This window comes from Callorhinchus milii, unplaced genomic scaffold (assembly GCF_018977255.1).
Source record: "Callorhinchus milii isolate IMCB2004 unplaced genomic scaffold, IMCB_Cmil_1.0 Scaffold15, whole genome shotgun sequence".
In the NCBI taxonomy this organism is placed as follows: Eukaryota; Metazoa; Chordata; class Chondrichthyes; order Chimaeriformes; family Callorhinchidae; genus Callorhinchus; species Callorhinchus milii.
Genome location: NW_024704756.1, coordinates 8,122,797 through 8,139,717, shown reverse-complemented (window position 1 = coordinate 8,139,717; position 16,921 = coordinate 8,122,797). Strand labels below are relative to the sequence as shown.

The 16,921-nt window shown below is 43.1% G+C and overlaps 2 protein-coding genes across 6 annotated transcripts in view; one reads left to right on the top strand and one right to left on the bottom strand.

The window, feature by feature from the left end:
• chm (CHM Rab escort protein) overlaps window positions 1-8,315 on the bottom strand; it is a 33,029-nt gene extending 24,714 nt beyond the window's left edge. Inside the window, exons 1-4 of one of the 2 annotated variants that reach the window (XM_042340720.1) lie at window positions 8,230-8,315; window positions 4,120-4,186; window positions 2,931-3,003; window positions 804-928 (exon numbers count right to left, since the gene is read on the bottom strand). In XM_042340720.1, the coding sequence (XP_042196654.1) occupies window positions 804-928; window positions 2,931-3,003; window positions 4,120-4,186; window positions 8,230-8,278 (314 nt within the window). In that variant the 5' untranslated portion in view covers window positions 8,279-8,315. Of the gene's footprint in view, window positions 1-803; window positions 929-2,930; window positions 3,004-3,477; window positions 3,596-4,119; window positions 4,187-8,229 lie in introns of those variants that run through there. The other variant, XM_042340722.1, reaches the window with a different exon arrangement.
• Window positions 8,316-13,987: 5,672 nt separating this feature from the next.
• The window catches only part of dacha (dachshund a), a 171,886-nt gene continuing 168,952 nt past the window's right edge, over window positions 13,988-16,921 (top strand). For all 4 annotated transcript variants that reach the window (XM_042340623.1, XM_042340622.1, XM_042340621.1 and 1 more), the window contains exon 1: window positions 13,988-14,568. In XM_042340623.1, the coding sequence (XP_042196557.1) occupies window positions 14,027-14,568 (542 nt within the window). In that variant the 5' untranslated portion in view covers window positions 13,988-14,026. The remainder of the gene's footprint in view (window positions 14,569-16,921) is intronic.

Here is a 16,921-nt window from a genome sequence, read left to right as displayed (position 1 = left end):
TATTGTCATTCATGATTTCTGTGTTGGATCATGCCCCACTGTATCTTGATTGTGCATTACTTGGGAGTTTTACTATTTTTCCAATGGAGCCTGAACAATAATACTCTTAAAGTCAACAATAGAGAGAAGCTGGTATTGAAGATTCCTCATGGATAATGTGAAGGTATCTGCATTCTCTCTTCATTCATTCTTATGCGAAGCAACCTTATAGCCTTTTCAGTTCATTAGAATAATTGTTTTTTTTTGACCACTCTGTACTGCTCAAAAATGTTTTGCAGGGTCAGGATGCGGATTAAAAAATAAATTTAAAACAGTTATCTTCCATGTTGAGTACCCTGTGAGCTCTCTGCCCAAACAGGAAGATAAGATACTCAAATCATGAAACGAGGAAGATCAGTTCATGAGGGTACAGTTGTGTCAATGTACTACAGCAATTATACAGATAGCGATCTATGTCTGACAGCTCACACCTGAAGAAGTCCAATAGTTCAGTATGAAAAGCCACATCAGCACAGGAACAGTGTTATGAGGCAAAATAGTACGCCATAGGATCAGTAACAATCAGTAACAAAGTTAAAGGAAATTTTACGTTCACTGAAACAAAATGATATTTACATAATGCATCACTATGCAATATGTCCTTTTAGTGCTGAAATTCTCAAATTAAAAGCATCAATGGCCTTTATTGAAATGTAATGTTTACATTTTATACCCACCGTTACTTTACAATGGAAGAAGGTGTTAGGTAAACATGAATAAACTATAACAGCCTTCACATTCTAGCAAGAAGTCTGAATACACACCTGACATAGCAGAAAACTTCTAAATTCTCAATGGATTGATCCACTTGGTCAAGCAGAATGGTATCTTCCCCTTCCAGTATCTTGCACTGCAAGTTAACAGTCTCTAAACTGCTCGAGGTCTGACCCTGATAGTGGCATAAAATAAAAGGCAACTTCAAAATCTAAACTTAAATTTGTAAACAGTGATTGCTGAAGGAATCTAGAGTATCTGGTGTATTTTCACAGATTTTTTTCAATGTACTGATTTTACTTTTATTGTACCAAAGACTGATGATGAAAATGTCATAGAACCTTCAACTAAAATTGACCTTTTCTGGTTAGTTACACGACCGTTTCCTGAATAATAGAGGGCATGCAGGGTAACCTGTACAGCATTAATAGAGAGAAATGTGTGCCTTAATATAGATTACAAGTGGTCAGAGAATATATACAAATGTGCTGTGAACAAAAGGAAATGTTCGTTGTTAAAAAAATGTCAATTTATGGCTTAGGCACATTGCCATTATTTTTTAAAGAACCATGATTATCTAGAATGCATTCCTTCAAATAATGCCGCTGTTACATTAAATTACAATTAACCCCACTTGACTTTTTTGGAGGGTTATATGAACCCAATGAACTGTCTTATATGTATATATTTTTTACACACACGTTACTTTAAATTCAGAAATTTAATTTAAAAAATAAATTGTTTCACACAAGTCTCCGATTACACTCTGTCTTCTCTTCAGATTGGATTAAATGTTACACTTATTAAATTCTGCTTCACGAGACTCAAACATCTATTTTCAGGATGGTACACGCCCACTTACAGCAAGCACTTTGTTCATTTTGAAGGTGGGCGATAAATAGGTCATGGCCAGCGGTAATAATAAGTATCTCTATTTGTGAGACTGACCATAACTCATGAGTAATGACACTGCACCCAAGTTATTCGATCAGCTTCACTGGTGAAGACATTAATCTCATTTCACAGAACCTCCTACAGCCAATCTAAAAAGTGCCATTGGCCAAAACATGGGAGCTTTGATTCCAGCTGATTTGTTTAGTTATAGAATGGTGTGTGTTGCAAGAAGAGAACTGCTTTTGTCTGAAGAAAAAACTAGAGTTTTTAAACCATCAATGAAATCACTAAGAAACTGGTAGTAATTATTTTGTGATATTTTCCATTCTTCTTGTTCTTCTCATTCTCTTTCAAATGAAAAATATCCATATTAGTGACTGGAATATATTTACTTTTTGGAGCACCAATAGTCAGCCTCAGTTTTAACATAACCAGATACACAAAATAGTTCTGACTGTTGTCCTACTTTTGCCCAACAATGCACCCTCTAATACACCAGTATACATTTTTGATTTCTCACACCAGTAACATATTAACCCAAATTTAAAAAATCTGACATTTGCAGATGAGACAGGATCTCTCGGTGTAGAATAATGGGACCTGAACTATGCTGATCTTCACCTTTCCGAGCTTTATTCTGTGTTCTTATGAGTTCACAGAGCAAGACTTCAAAGTCAGTGCCAATTCTTGCTGAACTATGGGCAATTTTATTCTACGAGCCCATGGCCAACTGCAACTGGGTTGAAATGTAATCCAACATAATTTCATGCAGGACTGCACCATATTGATTTCCACTTTTTCGTTTGGTTTTAGGTCCCCCCCATCTATTAAGAGCCATTCTGACAGAGAAGACAGGTAGCTGACATGCTCCCAAATGGAACAGGTGACATGGAAATTCATTATACAGGGTATCAAAATCACAAAGCCATTTCTTAACCACAAAAGGTTGGTACATTATAGCCAATTATGTTACATAAACAATTCAAGAATGAAAGGGCATTGCATCCAATATAAAAATGAAAAAAAACTTTTGAAATACATTGACACATTAGATTAAAAAAATACAGAATCTGGATGTCCATGTCCAGTGATTTTGTTGCAAAGGTTTAAAAGTAGCCTTTCAGAAATCAACTATGAAAGATAATTTACACAGAGATTGATTTATATTTAAATGCTCGATTCTCATTTTTACCTTATGCGTAAAGGGTTTTAGGAATAATGTTTTAGCATAAAAAAACACGAGTAAATTCCTAAAAGCTGTCTAACAAAAGAAAAACACTCACGTTGCACTCTTCAATCCAAGAAAGTAATCCAGAAAAGCTAAAGCTGGCCCAGTTCCCTCCATAATACATCCTCCTGCATGGAAACATAAAGTCACATAACTGCAACTAACCCCTTTAGGCTACAATTTTAATTTTAAATAACTTTTTCCAAGTTAAGTGCTTCATAAAGCACACTTCTTGAGTTCTAAAAAAAATGGGCCTGGAGATGTCCTGCTTATTTCAAATGGCTTCCGCTGTACATAAACAGTATTAGGCTTATCAGTAGAATTATTTTGCTTCTGTAATTCAAGGCTATTTAGGCCAATATTTTGTAGAAGATGGCACATCAGTAATACAGGATCTGTGAGCACACAAGTTCTCCAGATTTTCAACAGACCAACTATTTATTCAGGACAACTAATATATTTCTCTTGCAGTATACAATTTATGGGGAAAAAGTGTTCTGAGAAAATAAGTTGAGGGGGGGCACATATTTTTTTTTAAAAATAGTCTAGAAATCACAATAAATCTGAAATGTCCCTGCAGCATGGCAACAGTCAAGACTTACTGGCAATGACGAAGTCATTAACAAACAAAGCACTTTAGTTTAGAACTTTGGTGACTCAGAAATGACTGTGCAGTCAAACCCAAGTAAACATGGTGTGGGAGACAGCAGTGGGGGAAACCTAAAGATGGGAAAAACATGAGAAAGTAAAATATTAAACAAGACCAAAGAATTTAGAGAAAACAGATACAGGAAAAAGGCAGAATACAAACAAGTAAGAAAAGTTGAATTGGAATGTCCTGGCCCTCTCAAAATGAATTACTTGATTATCTTCTCCCACCCTGCGCACTAATTGATGGGTTGTTATTAAACACATTGTGAGATTGAATTTATCTTCATTTTGCAATGTATTTTGCATCTGTCAAAAAATTGAAGATCAACATCTTTCACTCAAACAGAACATCTCATACAAGATGCTTTTTAGTCACATTCTTGTAGACCACCAATAGGATGCAGATTATACATACTGTACCTTTTCCTCAAACCGCTGAGGCCACGTAAAGTGTTACTTAACACTTTGATTATTAATCCAATTAAAGATTTAATGTTTTTAAAGAAGAATTTAGATAATCAAAGTATGATCGGCACTGCTCATTCAACATGTGGCCACTTTTATTTACGAAGAAACTGCAAAACATTGCTCACTTGTCAACATGAAGAACTCTCTGGCCAATTCGGGAACAAGCGGCTGCAATAATGGCCTCTTGCAGTCCTGTAACAAAACGTACACAAACTGAAAATGCAAGACACAAGGGTTCACACACTTCACTGTTTTATTGCCATACATTTTTCACTGGTGGTTTTCAATACACCTAGGAAGTTAAAAGTAAACTTTCTCTAATTATGTTGATTGAGTACTGCGCTATCTTTACGTGAGATAACAAATCAATTTCGTTAGTGTTTAGTTTAATTCCAGTTCAACTTAAAAACTGGGAAATTATGGTGAAACAGCACATTGTGATAACAGCACCCATTTAACTTACTTATTTTATACTGTATGTACCATACCTCACTTACCTCTATCGACTTCAATTGAACTGGGACAGAACTGAAATATTGTAGCAATGGGATGTCCTTTCAATTCCCTTCAGATATCAAATACATCTGTAGCTTTTTTTTGTGAAGTAAAATAAATGCTTTATGACAGGTGCTGTGGCTTTTTGAAAAACGTTCGTCAAACTTGTGGTTTTGCTGTTGAATTAATTCAGGCTAAACGTTTGCTGGCTGTATTCCCAGTGGTACTTTACCAGTTTATTTCAGCAACCCAAAGGGCTACTAAATGAAACTCAAATTTACTCAGAAATGGTAAATTTCAACAGATTACTCAGGAAAAGAACCCTAGTTTCCAATTAGTCCCTGAAATCATGCTGCTCTGTCCTGAAGAAGCTCATCTTGAAACAATGCAATTCTTCACTAAGGGAATTATTTCTGCAGCTTTTGCTTACTTAATACAGTAAATTTCTCCAATTAAAACATAACTAGAGTAATTGGCTACAAATTAATATCTGCTTATACAAAGGACAGAAAATTATTATCATCCTTATACTCTGCAGTTTTAGTTAATGTTGGAAACAAGTTCTAAAGTCCTTTCCTTTTGTTTACTCTGACAAGTCCCACCTCTTGAGACAATAAATACTGCATGAAGATAAGATTCAAAATTACATGATAAAAATCTCCAAACAGGATTTTGCTAGGGAATAGCTAGTTGCTATTTATGATTCCATTGTGTACATTGTATGATGAATCTGCAGGATACTTGATACAAGATACTTGTTTGTGTGCATTTTGAAAACATCAAAAACATGGAAGTTTGTTTAACACAGTTTCTCTGGAATGCCAAACTGGATAGGAGGATGAAAAACAAAAAAGATGTAGTTATTGAAGCAAGGGTTAAGAACAGATATAATACTGTTCAAATTTATAAAGAAGTTAAAAGATAAAAGGGAGGTTAGTTTTTTTAATTCTTATTTGGAGATATAAAGTTCATTACCACATATGTGTATTGAAGTTGAGTCCACTGTCATTTAGAGAGAATAAAGAAATAAATGAAGATGAAAGATAGAAAAGGGATTTGGAAAAAGAGCTGAGAAATGGGAATAGAGCAGAAAATTACAATGGGATCATGCATGGTGCACACGTTCGGCCAAATGAAATTTGCGCTGAAATTTCATTGATGGTATATAGTTCATACAGGTCATAAAATATTCTAAAATGTGAATATCAGTAATTTTACTCACATTTTTAATGTCACATCAAAATATTGTCAGCATAGTATGTTTGCTTAACTGTTTGTAGAAGAGTGGGCATTGCTATTAGAATGCCAAATAGAAATACAAGCACATTGAATACTGAAACATAAAGCTAGTTTTAAGTTATTTAAGCTAACTACACTTTTGCTTTTCGTGTTACATGGCCCAGGAAAGGCCAGGAGAGGTGAAAAATAAAAATACTTAAAATTCATTTGCGAAATAATTGATTGATTATTAATAACGTTGTAATAACTAAGTCAGCATCACTTATCTACGACTTATCTACGACTGTTTGTGGGACATTGCTGTGCGCAATTGGCTGCCGCGTTCACCCACAAATATACAGTCAATTCACTTTACAGTGTGTTCTGAGAAGCGCTTTGTGACGTCCTCCCGACGTGAAAAGCGCTATATCAAATGCAAGGATTATTATTATTATTATTATCCTTTGCTGTGGTTATCGACATGCATCTACTACAAGAATATTCCAACTATTGGCTGGCTGCCTTTCAGTCCAATAAAACAAACTAACTGGAATGAAAAAGCATGCCTGACATCACAATAGATAAAATAGCTTGATTCTCCAATTTTATTTTGGAAGGTCCAGAAACCACTCCATTTTTGTTCTTCGATTTATATAGTGTCTGAACCCATCAGTTAGCACTCATACAATGAATCCCTATAGGAAGTATCTCATAATCTAGAAAAAGAACTACCCATTTGATCTTGGGAATAAAATAAGGAACAATTTTAATTACTTTCATTAAAACCTCCTTTATCAGAGGTTCTTATAATATTCAAGAATCATTCTCTCAATTTGCAAATTGTTAAGACTGGTTTTATGAAGCAAAATAGTTTATTTGGGTAATAATCTAGCAATAAAATATTGTGACAGCATCGTTAAACAGTATTTACTGCTCTGCCTGATGAACTTCATATTTTGCAATTAATTTTATGACTAACAACAGGAGAACAAAACAAGCTTCAACAGAATCACTTTCAAAGTGAATCAAATGAATTCAAGTGAATCAAATTCGAATCACACCACATTGCAAGACTTTACAATGCTCGATTCAATGACAATTTAGGGTGGGGATAAAAAATAAAGCGGTCTTGTTCATTCCTGAAAGCTGGGCTTGAACCCAGCACATGAAAGCTGAATACTACAGTTTCTTACATGTCAAGTTTTCCTTCAGTTGAGTTCCAAGGTAAGTTTTTTCCCCAAATAACCTGATACTTAGGAGGGTATGAACGTACAAGCCCATGCAGCACAATAACACCACAGTAGTAAAAGAATAGTAGAGAAATAACACAAGTCAAAAAGAGGTTAGTCGATGCTGATTGTATTTAAAAAATAATTTGTATATTAGTTTGAAAGGATGAATCAAAGCCAGAGAAATAAGTTTTCCTGAAGTATTCCGTCAAAACACAAAAACAAGTGGGAACTGGTGATCATCTGGTAATGTTCGTGCATGTTTGCAATGCCAAATTGCTATTGATTGCAATAAAAATGAGATGAAAATGACAGTACCAGATCCACAGAGTTTGCAAGGCCCACTAAATCAGGTGGTTACCTCTGAAAGCAGCACCATCTGATAACAACATCAAATTCAGTGACAACCCCGGGCAGACATTTTCTCTGGTCGCAGCTGAGATCCAGCGGCTTCAAACATAAGTGAAAATATGACTGAAAAGCCTAAAGAGAGTATATTCTGCTCAGGGCAATCCTCGTAGATAGAAGAGTTCAAAACTCAAGTTTGGGCAAGTTTGTTTTCCCTCTAAAGCAATAATTCTAGAAGCGGGATAAATGATACCCAATGTGTGTTTTTTCTGGTCTGGTCTCGTCCTGGTGGAGCTGTCATTCAATCATTTGGACAAAAGCCTAACTTTGACATGGCTGAAATATACTGAGCTTGAGGCTCAGGATCATATGATATGAAACCACAATTTCAGCTTGAGTTTAGCCAGGAAACTCAAGGGGGGGGGGGCGGGGGGGGTGAGGGCAGTCACGGTCCTTAGACGGGGAAGGGACACTCTCCTTGGGCGGGTGGGGGGACGCACACACACTCTCCTTGGGGGACACACACGCTCTCCTTGGGCTGGGGGGAGGAGGGACACTCTCCTTGGGCGGGGGGGGGGACACTCCCCTTGGGCGGGGGGGGGGGGACACTCTCCTTGGGCGGGGGGGGGGGGGGAGACACTCTCCTTGGGCGGGGGGGGACACACTCTCCTTGGGGGGGACACACGCTCTCCTTGGGCTGGGGAGGGGAGGGACACTCTCCTTGGGCGTGGGGGGGGGGGGGGGGGGGACATTCCCTTGGGCGGGGGGGGGGGGGGAAGACACTCTCCTTGGGCGGGGGGGGGGAGACACTCTCCTTGGACGGGGGAGGAGGGACACTCCCCTCGGGCGGGGGGGAGGGGGGTGACACTCTCCTCTCTCCTTGTGCGGGGAGACACCAAGCTCCTGGGGCGGGAAGGGCGCGGGGGGAGGTATGTACGCTCGTACCTGTGCCCAGGATCACCAGCTCCTGCTCCGCCGGCAGATCCGTCGCCATCTTCGCTGTCGCTCCTGTGACATCCGGAAGTGACGCGGCGCGAAGCCCCTCCCTCCCCCCTCGCGGGGGGGGGCTGTCAATCCACGCGCATGCGTCCGTCACTGGGCGCCGGGCTCAGCTCAAGGCTGCCCTCCAACCACGTGACTCCAGCACAAGAGATGGCACAAATTTGACATCCATCCATTGTGTGCATTGGTTCTCTCTCTCTCTCTCTTCTCTCTCTTTCTCTCTCCGGCCATCTATTCCCACAGAAGAGATCTAAATACTGCATTGGACTAAATTGCACTGTACAATGTGAAACAACAAGCAAACAAACAACTAATTATGCAATCAGACACAAGCTAACCATTTCTGTGTGTATTGATTCTCTTTCTCTCTCTCTCTCTCTCTCTCTCTCCAGCCATCTATTCCCACACACAAAAAAAATCTAAATAGTGCATTGGAATAAATTGCAATATACAATGTGAAACAATACGATACCACAAGCTAATCATCTTTTATAAAAGACCCCCTCACACACACCCACACCCACACACACACACACAGGCACAGACATACAATATATCTTGATGTGAAATAAGAACAGGACGTATGAAGCTGACAATTCAACAAAATTGCACCTAATCCATGGCGATTGTGCTTCGGTTTGCAAATTACAACCCAGAGAATCATAAATAGTTGTGTCTTCAAATAGCATAGTGTTTGTCCATTTGAAATATTACCAAAGGAGAGCGACCATCCAATAAATGCCTCCCTGTGAGCTCAGAATCGTTCGCTCTTTAAAGAAAGTTAGTTTGGAATAATTTTAAGCTTCGTGTTACTTTTTTTTAGATAACTGCTCAATTACCTGAAGAGCAAAATAAAGTGAATTCAACTTTAATCATTTAAGGTCAAGAGAACCATCAACCTTGTTGTAATTTAGTGTCAAGCAACATTGATAGGCAGCTGTGAAACAACTGCAAAAACGGACTTTGATTAAATTAACTGTTGGAAATGCGTATTCAATCTTAAGAAATGATATTATCGAAGTAGTCACATACACGTGGTCCACATTTGCTATTGAAATTATTATTAGAGTTGTTATTATCAAATCTAAAACTTTTTTTTACCATTAGTTCAAGAAAACTAGTTGTAAAATTAGGATTTCCGAAATCATGATTTCCTTTAAATCTATTGCAATTCTCAGATTTCCTTGAAGGGGAGAAACGGTTAAAAAAAAAATTCAAAGGAATGCATTAAACAGAAGGGAGTAAAATTAAAATGTGAATGTCCTTCCATTTGCTAAGCAAGTTCTCAAGCTGGTCTCAGGGTGTCTACCAAATACGCCGACCTGTCAACGTGCAATTCTCTTCACCTTCTGGTTAAATGTATTAATGTATTCCTGGTTTTCAAAACAAGTCATTTTTTGGGGTGGGGGTGGGGGGAAACGATGATATTGCAGGTTAACTTTACAAGCACGAAAATTATGTGACGGGTGATTATTGCTGCACTGTCATTACGACGGTCTACACACTTAATTACTTTGCTTTGAACCCTGTGATCCGAGTTTTAAAGCTCAGTTTGCAAAGACCATCCTCGGAATCCAGTCGCCTTAAATCAAGTGAAAGTACTCTACAATTATAGATTAACACCAGCGATCTGTCAAATTATTTTAGAGGTACCATTTTCAGTAAGTGGCGATTACTCACCACACAATTGCTGAGGTTAATTTCCTTTAATACGCGTAATGTATTTTTTGTGAATGAAACGAGATCATCTGTGTTTTTTTCCCCCCCAGCACATGTGGACGTGACTGGTAGGACACCAAGACTGTCCTTATTAGCAATGCGGCAGATTATGCTCATAGTGAATTGGTTTCTGTCTCTCTAACTCGAATGGTAAAGATGTAGTGGAGACCTCTTTTGTTATTCATTCATTCAAATGTTTATGAGAACAAGTATGGGGATGTGTCCCCCCCCCACCACCTCTGTAAGAATGCAAACAGAAAATTGATCTCATATACATCTGTCAACACAATCTATTTGTTGATGTCCGCGTGTTTGTCAACAGCTTCAACATCAAACATTATTTTATAACTCTGCAAATGGAAATGACATGATATGCTGCGTTGTGATAGGGAATCTCGGGATTAGATGCGTTGTTTCAAATGTATCAAAAGAATCTAATATCACTTTGTTTCTCGCGTTAATAAAAAAAATCTACAGTATTGTTGTGCAGAATGTTCAACAACACAGCAAATTGTTTTTTTTTAAGAAAAGACTGTATTTTCTATGGATTTCTCCTACGCGCAGCTTTTTTATTGTAACTTTTAAATGTTAGATTCTGTCTTCAAAACATTTTAGCAAAGAAAAACTCAAATAATGTCTATTTCCCCTCCCCTTCGTGATTATTAAACTGTGCACAGCTGGTGCATGGATGGTAATGACCTCTAATACTAGATTCTCCGACTTTTCGGTGAGTAACGCAATTTGCTTCCTATGATTTATTCCATTCGCTTATTTCCAAACATTACCAATAATTTAGTTTCCAGTCAGAAACACGTACAACCCTTCAGAATTTCCGAGGAGGGAGACACTGTTCATAGAGCAACTTGTTTGCTGCTCAATAATCTTACAACTAACACAAACCACCTGTGCACTTGAGATTCTTCTCTAGTTTTACAGACAAGGGTGCTCTATTTTCTCCCACTGCTCTTGCATTTCTTAGCACCGTGTATGTACTTTATGGAGAGCAACTAAAGTTGTCGATAGTTGCATTACACACAAACAAAACTGGGATATGATGCTGGAAAGTTACGGAAGAAACGCTGTCATGTGGCTATCACAGATAGGAATCTGAAACAGATCATTGACCGAAATAAACTGCGTGGAGAAAGTCGCGAGGAATCCAAGAGAAAGGTTCAGTCATCACTTGTGATCAATTTTCCATTCAAACTCTCATTTGGGGATTTACGGTTATTGTTCTTATTGTGCAACTTGGAATTGTCTTTCAACCGTATACAGTGAATAAAAGGATAGATAGTGCCCATAAGCGTATACAATAGTTTGCTACTATATAAATATTATAGGTGCCTTATCTTTGAATTCCATGTGCATGACATGGATTGCCCCCACATTCCCACTCCTGTATCAACCCTCCATTTCCATAACAATGCAGTTAATGGCAACGTAACCCCCGCTATCTGCTTTTGTGTAATTGAAATGTATATATTATCCTTGAATCTTTTCTTCTATCAACCACGTGTACCGTTTCGTCTTCTATTTCTGTACAGTGTCCCAATAGTATTAATTTTACCAATGATGCGCACATACACATGTATGCACATTTATGTTTTCAAACACTGCATACAAATCTGTAGTTTTGCAGGCTGTAAAAGTGAGCATTTAGTGTGTGTATGGGTACTAGGGTAAGAGTAGCAAAGCCCAGAAAATATTCGCACACGTATCCAGCACCAGCTTATTAGAAAACATGCAAGTATTTCTGTTCCGTACATATTGAGTAATAAAAAAAGACTTTAATGAAAAAAAATCGATGGGCCAATTTATGCACGATAAGCGTTAATGCCACAATTAAAACAGTTTGCTTTCAAGTAAGTCAGGACTTCAGTATTGGAGGATTGCGCTATGTAAATTGTATCCTGCTGGAGTAAAGATGTGTATTTCTATTGAACGGGGAGGGGCGTGTTACCAAATATTTCATTTCAAACAAGGTTTACCTTGATGGTGGTATTTGCGTTTTGTGTTTTCAAGACATCTCGGTCTTACCAGTAACTCGACACTGCTCATTTTTGCAGAGAAATTAAAGTTCTCTAGTTCTATTACAAAGGGGATGGGGGGGGGATAGGAGGAATTGTGGAGGTGGAGGTGGTATCCATATTAATGTTCAAGAGGAACTTGATAAATAACATCTAAAAATGAGTAACTTGCAGGGATATGGGTAAAAGACAGTTACATGGATTGGATTGCTCCGAATGGGTTGCTCTTTCAAAGAGCCAGCACAGACAGGACGGGCCGAATGGTCTTCTGTGCTGCAAGTTTCCAATGGTTCCCCAGCCCAGAATAATTCACAACAATTAGGATTAAAATGACCTAAACGCGAGGCGGCATCTGGAGAACGCTGTGTACTCAAAACTGACACGCTTCACATTTAGTCCCTTCGGTCATCAAATGTTCTTTTTGCACTCCGTTTGATATGGATTTAAACAATCTGTTACTTAATACTAATTGTTTTATTGTGTCTGCGCCGATGTGTGTCACCACAGTGTTAGATCAAAGAAAGACTACATTGCCAATTCCTTCGGACGTAAAAAGCAAACGCAGTGCCTTGGGGGAAAAAAAAAGCTATATATCCCCCTAAATACAAGAGGAAATGAAAATCGATACCTACTTTAAATCAACAACAACGCCCCATTCATAATAAATGGATAGACGGAATGGTTCGGATGGTCCATTTCAATACCACCAAGTTTCCAAAATATCCTTCTAACTCTCCCTATGTTTTTTTAAAACAAAAAAACAAGATGCAATGAAGACATTGTATTTTGTTTGAAGGGGACGATTTGTTCACACACGACGAAAGAGACCGAGAGAGGAAGGCCACGGCATCTTACATCCATTCCCTCAATTAGCCCTGAGTGAGATGAGTGACCTTGTGGCTGTTTGGGGCATTTTTTTTATTCATTTGGCATTTCCCCCCCCCTTCAAAAAGTATGCGTTCATTTATTTTAACGCGGAGATAAATAACCGAGGTGTCGCCGGAAAGCTGTGGCAAAGAGATGGGGAGACTTCAGTAAACCCTTTTTTTTGGGGAGTGAGTGGATTTACAGCTCTAAAAAAAGAGATGTCAAAACAGCTCCTCGTCCGTTCAGTCTCAGTGAGTGATTTATCGGGTGCGCATTCACTCACTCACTCACTCACCCACCCACCCACTCACTCACTCACCCACTCACCCACCCACCGACCCACTCACTCACTCACTCACTCACTCATTGAGTCATTCACTGACTCACTCACTCAGTCACTCACTCACTAACTCATTCACTGGCTAACAAACTCACTGACTCACTGACTGACTGACTCACTCACTGACTAACTCACTCATTGACTCACTGACTCACTCATCGACTGACTCACTCACCGACTGACTCACTGACTGACTCACTCATTGACTCACTGACTCACTCAGTCACTGACTCACTCACTCATTGACTCACTGACTGACTCACTCAGTCACTCACTCACTCACTCACTCACTCACAACTCACGTACTCGAGTGAAGGGCAGGAGCGGGTCCCGCCCCCTCCCCCTCCGCCCCGCCCCCCCGCCTGCTCCCCCGCAGGCCCCGCCCTCAGCGCGCTCCGATTGGCCGAGTTGGCGTTCGAACCCCACCCCCCCCGATGGTGGGCGTCGCCGGTTGAGACGGGGGCCGCTGATTGGCTGCGGGGTGTTGGGGGGGGGGTGTGGTTGTGTGTGTGTGTGTGGGGGCGGGGCTCAGTCACTCAGGCCGGCGGAGGGACCGCGCTGGCTGGAGCCCCGAGGAGCTGATCGCCGGCTACACCTCCCCACCGCTCTCACTCACTCACTCGCTGCCTCTCTCTCTCTCTGCACAGTGCACAGCAGCGCGTACACCCCCCCCCCCCCTCCCCCCACACACACACCCCCCCCACCCCATATACACACCCCCCCCACCCCATATACACCCCCCTACACACACACACACACACACGGGACTACATGTGGACAAGTGGCCATGGCTGTGTCAGCTCCCGTTATCCCGCCGCCCCCTCTCACGCCCACCTCCCCCCCGGTGTCGGGGGGCTTGTTCCGCACCGACTCCGTGTACGGCGGCGGTGGTGGCGGCGGCGGCATCAGCCCCTCCGAGTCGCCGAGACTCGGCCACGTTAGCAACAACAACAACAGCAGCGGCGGCGGCGGCGGCGGCATCATCATCAACAGCGGCGGCGGCGGCAACAACAACAACAGCGGCGGCGGCGGCGGCAACGAGTGTAAGATGGTCGAGCTCCGCGGGGTCAAAGTGGCGTCTTTCACGGTGGACGGGCAGGAGTTGATCTGTCTGCCGCAGGTTTTCGACCTCTTCCTCAAGCACCTGGTGGGCGGCTTACACACGGTTTACACCAAGTTAAAGAGACTGGATATAACGCCCGTGGTCTGCACGGTGGAGCAGGTCCGGATCCTGCGGGGGCTGGGGGCCATCCAGCCCGGGGTCAACCGCTGCAAACTCATCTCCAGGAAAGACTTCGAAACTTTGTTCAACGACTGCACCAACGCCAGGTAACGGCGGTGTGTCTCATCGTCACCATCATCATCTTCCTCACTCACTCACCCACACACACCCCCACACACTCACCCACACACTCACTCACTCACTCACCCACACACTCACTCACCCACACACTCACTCACCCACACACCCACCCACCTACCAACACACACACACCCACACACTCACTCACTCACCCACACACTCACCCACCTACCCACACACTCACTCACCCACACACCCACTCACCCACACACTCACTCACCCACACACCCACTCACCCACACACTCACTCACCCACACACCTACTCACCCACACACTCACGCACTCACCCACACTCTCTTACCCCCCCCCCCCCTTTCCACCACCTTTTTGTTTTACACACACTTTCTTTCTCACTCTCTCTCCCCCCCCCCCCACCCCTCTCTCTCCCCCTCTCTCTTTCTTTCATTATTTGGTCACCTTCCTTCCTTCCTTTTCTCCCCCCACTCCCCATCTCACCCATTTCTGACGTTTGAGCCGCACGTTTGCCACTAAATCATTCATATTGCCTGTATGAGATTTTTTTGGGGAACGATTATGTATATATATTTATTTTGTTTTAAGAAAACCAACAAACTCCATCCATCCACCTGAAGGAGAGACAGAGAGAGAGAGAGAGACACACAGAGAGAGATCGCAGAGAAAGCTAATGCGCAGAATTAAAACCACTGATTCTCCGGCAAAAGACATCGCACTTCTCTGCAATTTCCAAACTCTTCTGCTGTTCCCAAAGTCACGTTTGCTTCCCACTCCCACCCCCCCCACACACAGCCCCCCCCCACACACACACAGCCCCCCCCCACACACACACAGCCCCCCCCCACATACACACAGCACCCCCCCCACACACACAGCCCCCCCACATACACACAGCCCCCCCCACACACGCAGCACCCCCCCCACACACACACAGCCCCCCCCACACACACAGCCCCCACCCCCCACACACAGCCCCCCCCCACACACACACACAGCCCCCCCCCACACACACACACAGCCCCCACACACACACAGCCCCCACACACACACAGCCCCCACACACACAGCCCCCCCCCACACACACACAGCCCCCCCCCACACACACACAGCCCCCCCCCCCACACACACAGCCCCCCCACACACACACAGCCCCCCCCCACACAGCCCCCCCCCCACACACACCCCCACACACACACTCCCACCCCACAAACACACACACCCCACACCCCCCCACACACACACCCCACACCCCCCCCCACACACACCCACACACAGCTCCCCCCACACACCACTCCCCCACAACCCCCCCCCCCCGCCTTTCTTTCCCACCTACACGATTTGTATTGCGCTCATCGTAGGCAAAGCCCCACAGCCCCGAACCACTCACACCCACATGAGTACACTTTCTAATTATATCTATTCGCAACCGCACAAAGAACGCACGATGTGCAGTTTATCACCCAGAAACTGAGGGGGGGGGGGGGGGTTACCCTCACTTTGTGTCGCGCACAATTTTTCTGATAAACCAACACAGTTACACACATACACAGGGGGTGTATAGGGGGTGGGGGGTGTGTGTGAATAAACTTTTGGATCGAACATATAACGCGGCCCCCAATAACCTCTGGTAATAACGCTGTAATCTGCTGTTCTCGGGCACCAACGCTGCTTTCATTTCAGAGTGATCGCTGTAGGGTTAGTGTCTGGGCGGAGGGGGTGTGGGGGTGGGCTAGTGTCTGTGGTGGGGGGGGGTTAGTGACTGTGGTGGGGGGGGGTTAGTGTCTGTGGTGGGGGGGGTTAGTGACTGTGGTGGGGGGGGTTAGTGACTGTGGTGGGGGGGGGGGTTAGTGTCTGTGGTGGGGGGGGTTAGTGACTGTGGTGGGGGGGGTTAGTGACTGTGGTGGAGGGGGTTAATGTCTGAGGTGGTGTGGGGGGTGGTTAGTGTCTGTGGTGGGGGGGGTTAGTGTCTGTGGTGGGGGGGGTTAGTGTCTGTGGTGGGGGGGGTTAGTGTCTGTGGTGGGGGGGTAGTGTCTGTGGTGGGGGGGGTAGTGTCTGTGGTGGGGGGGTAGTGTCTGTGGTGGGGGGGGTTAGTGTCTGTGGTGGGGGGGTTAGTGTCTGTGGTGGGGGGGTAGTGTCTGTGGTGGGGGGGGGTAGTGTTTGTGGTGGGGGGGGTTGGTGTTTGTGGCCGGGGGGGGGTAGTGTCTGTGGTGGGGGGGGGTTAGTGTTTGTGGTGGTGGGGGGGGGGTTAGTGTTTGTGGTGGGGGGGGTAGTGTCTGTGGTGGGGGGGTTAGTGTTTGTGGTGGTGGGGGGGGGTTAGTGTCTGTGGGGGGGGGTTAGTGTTT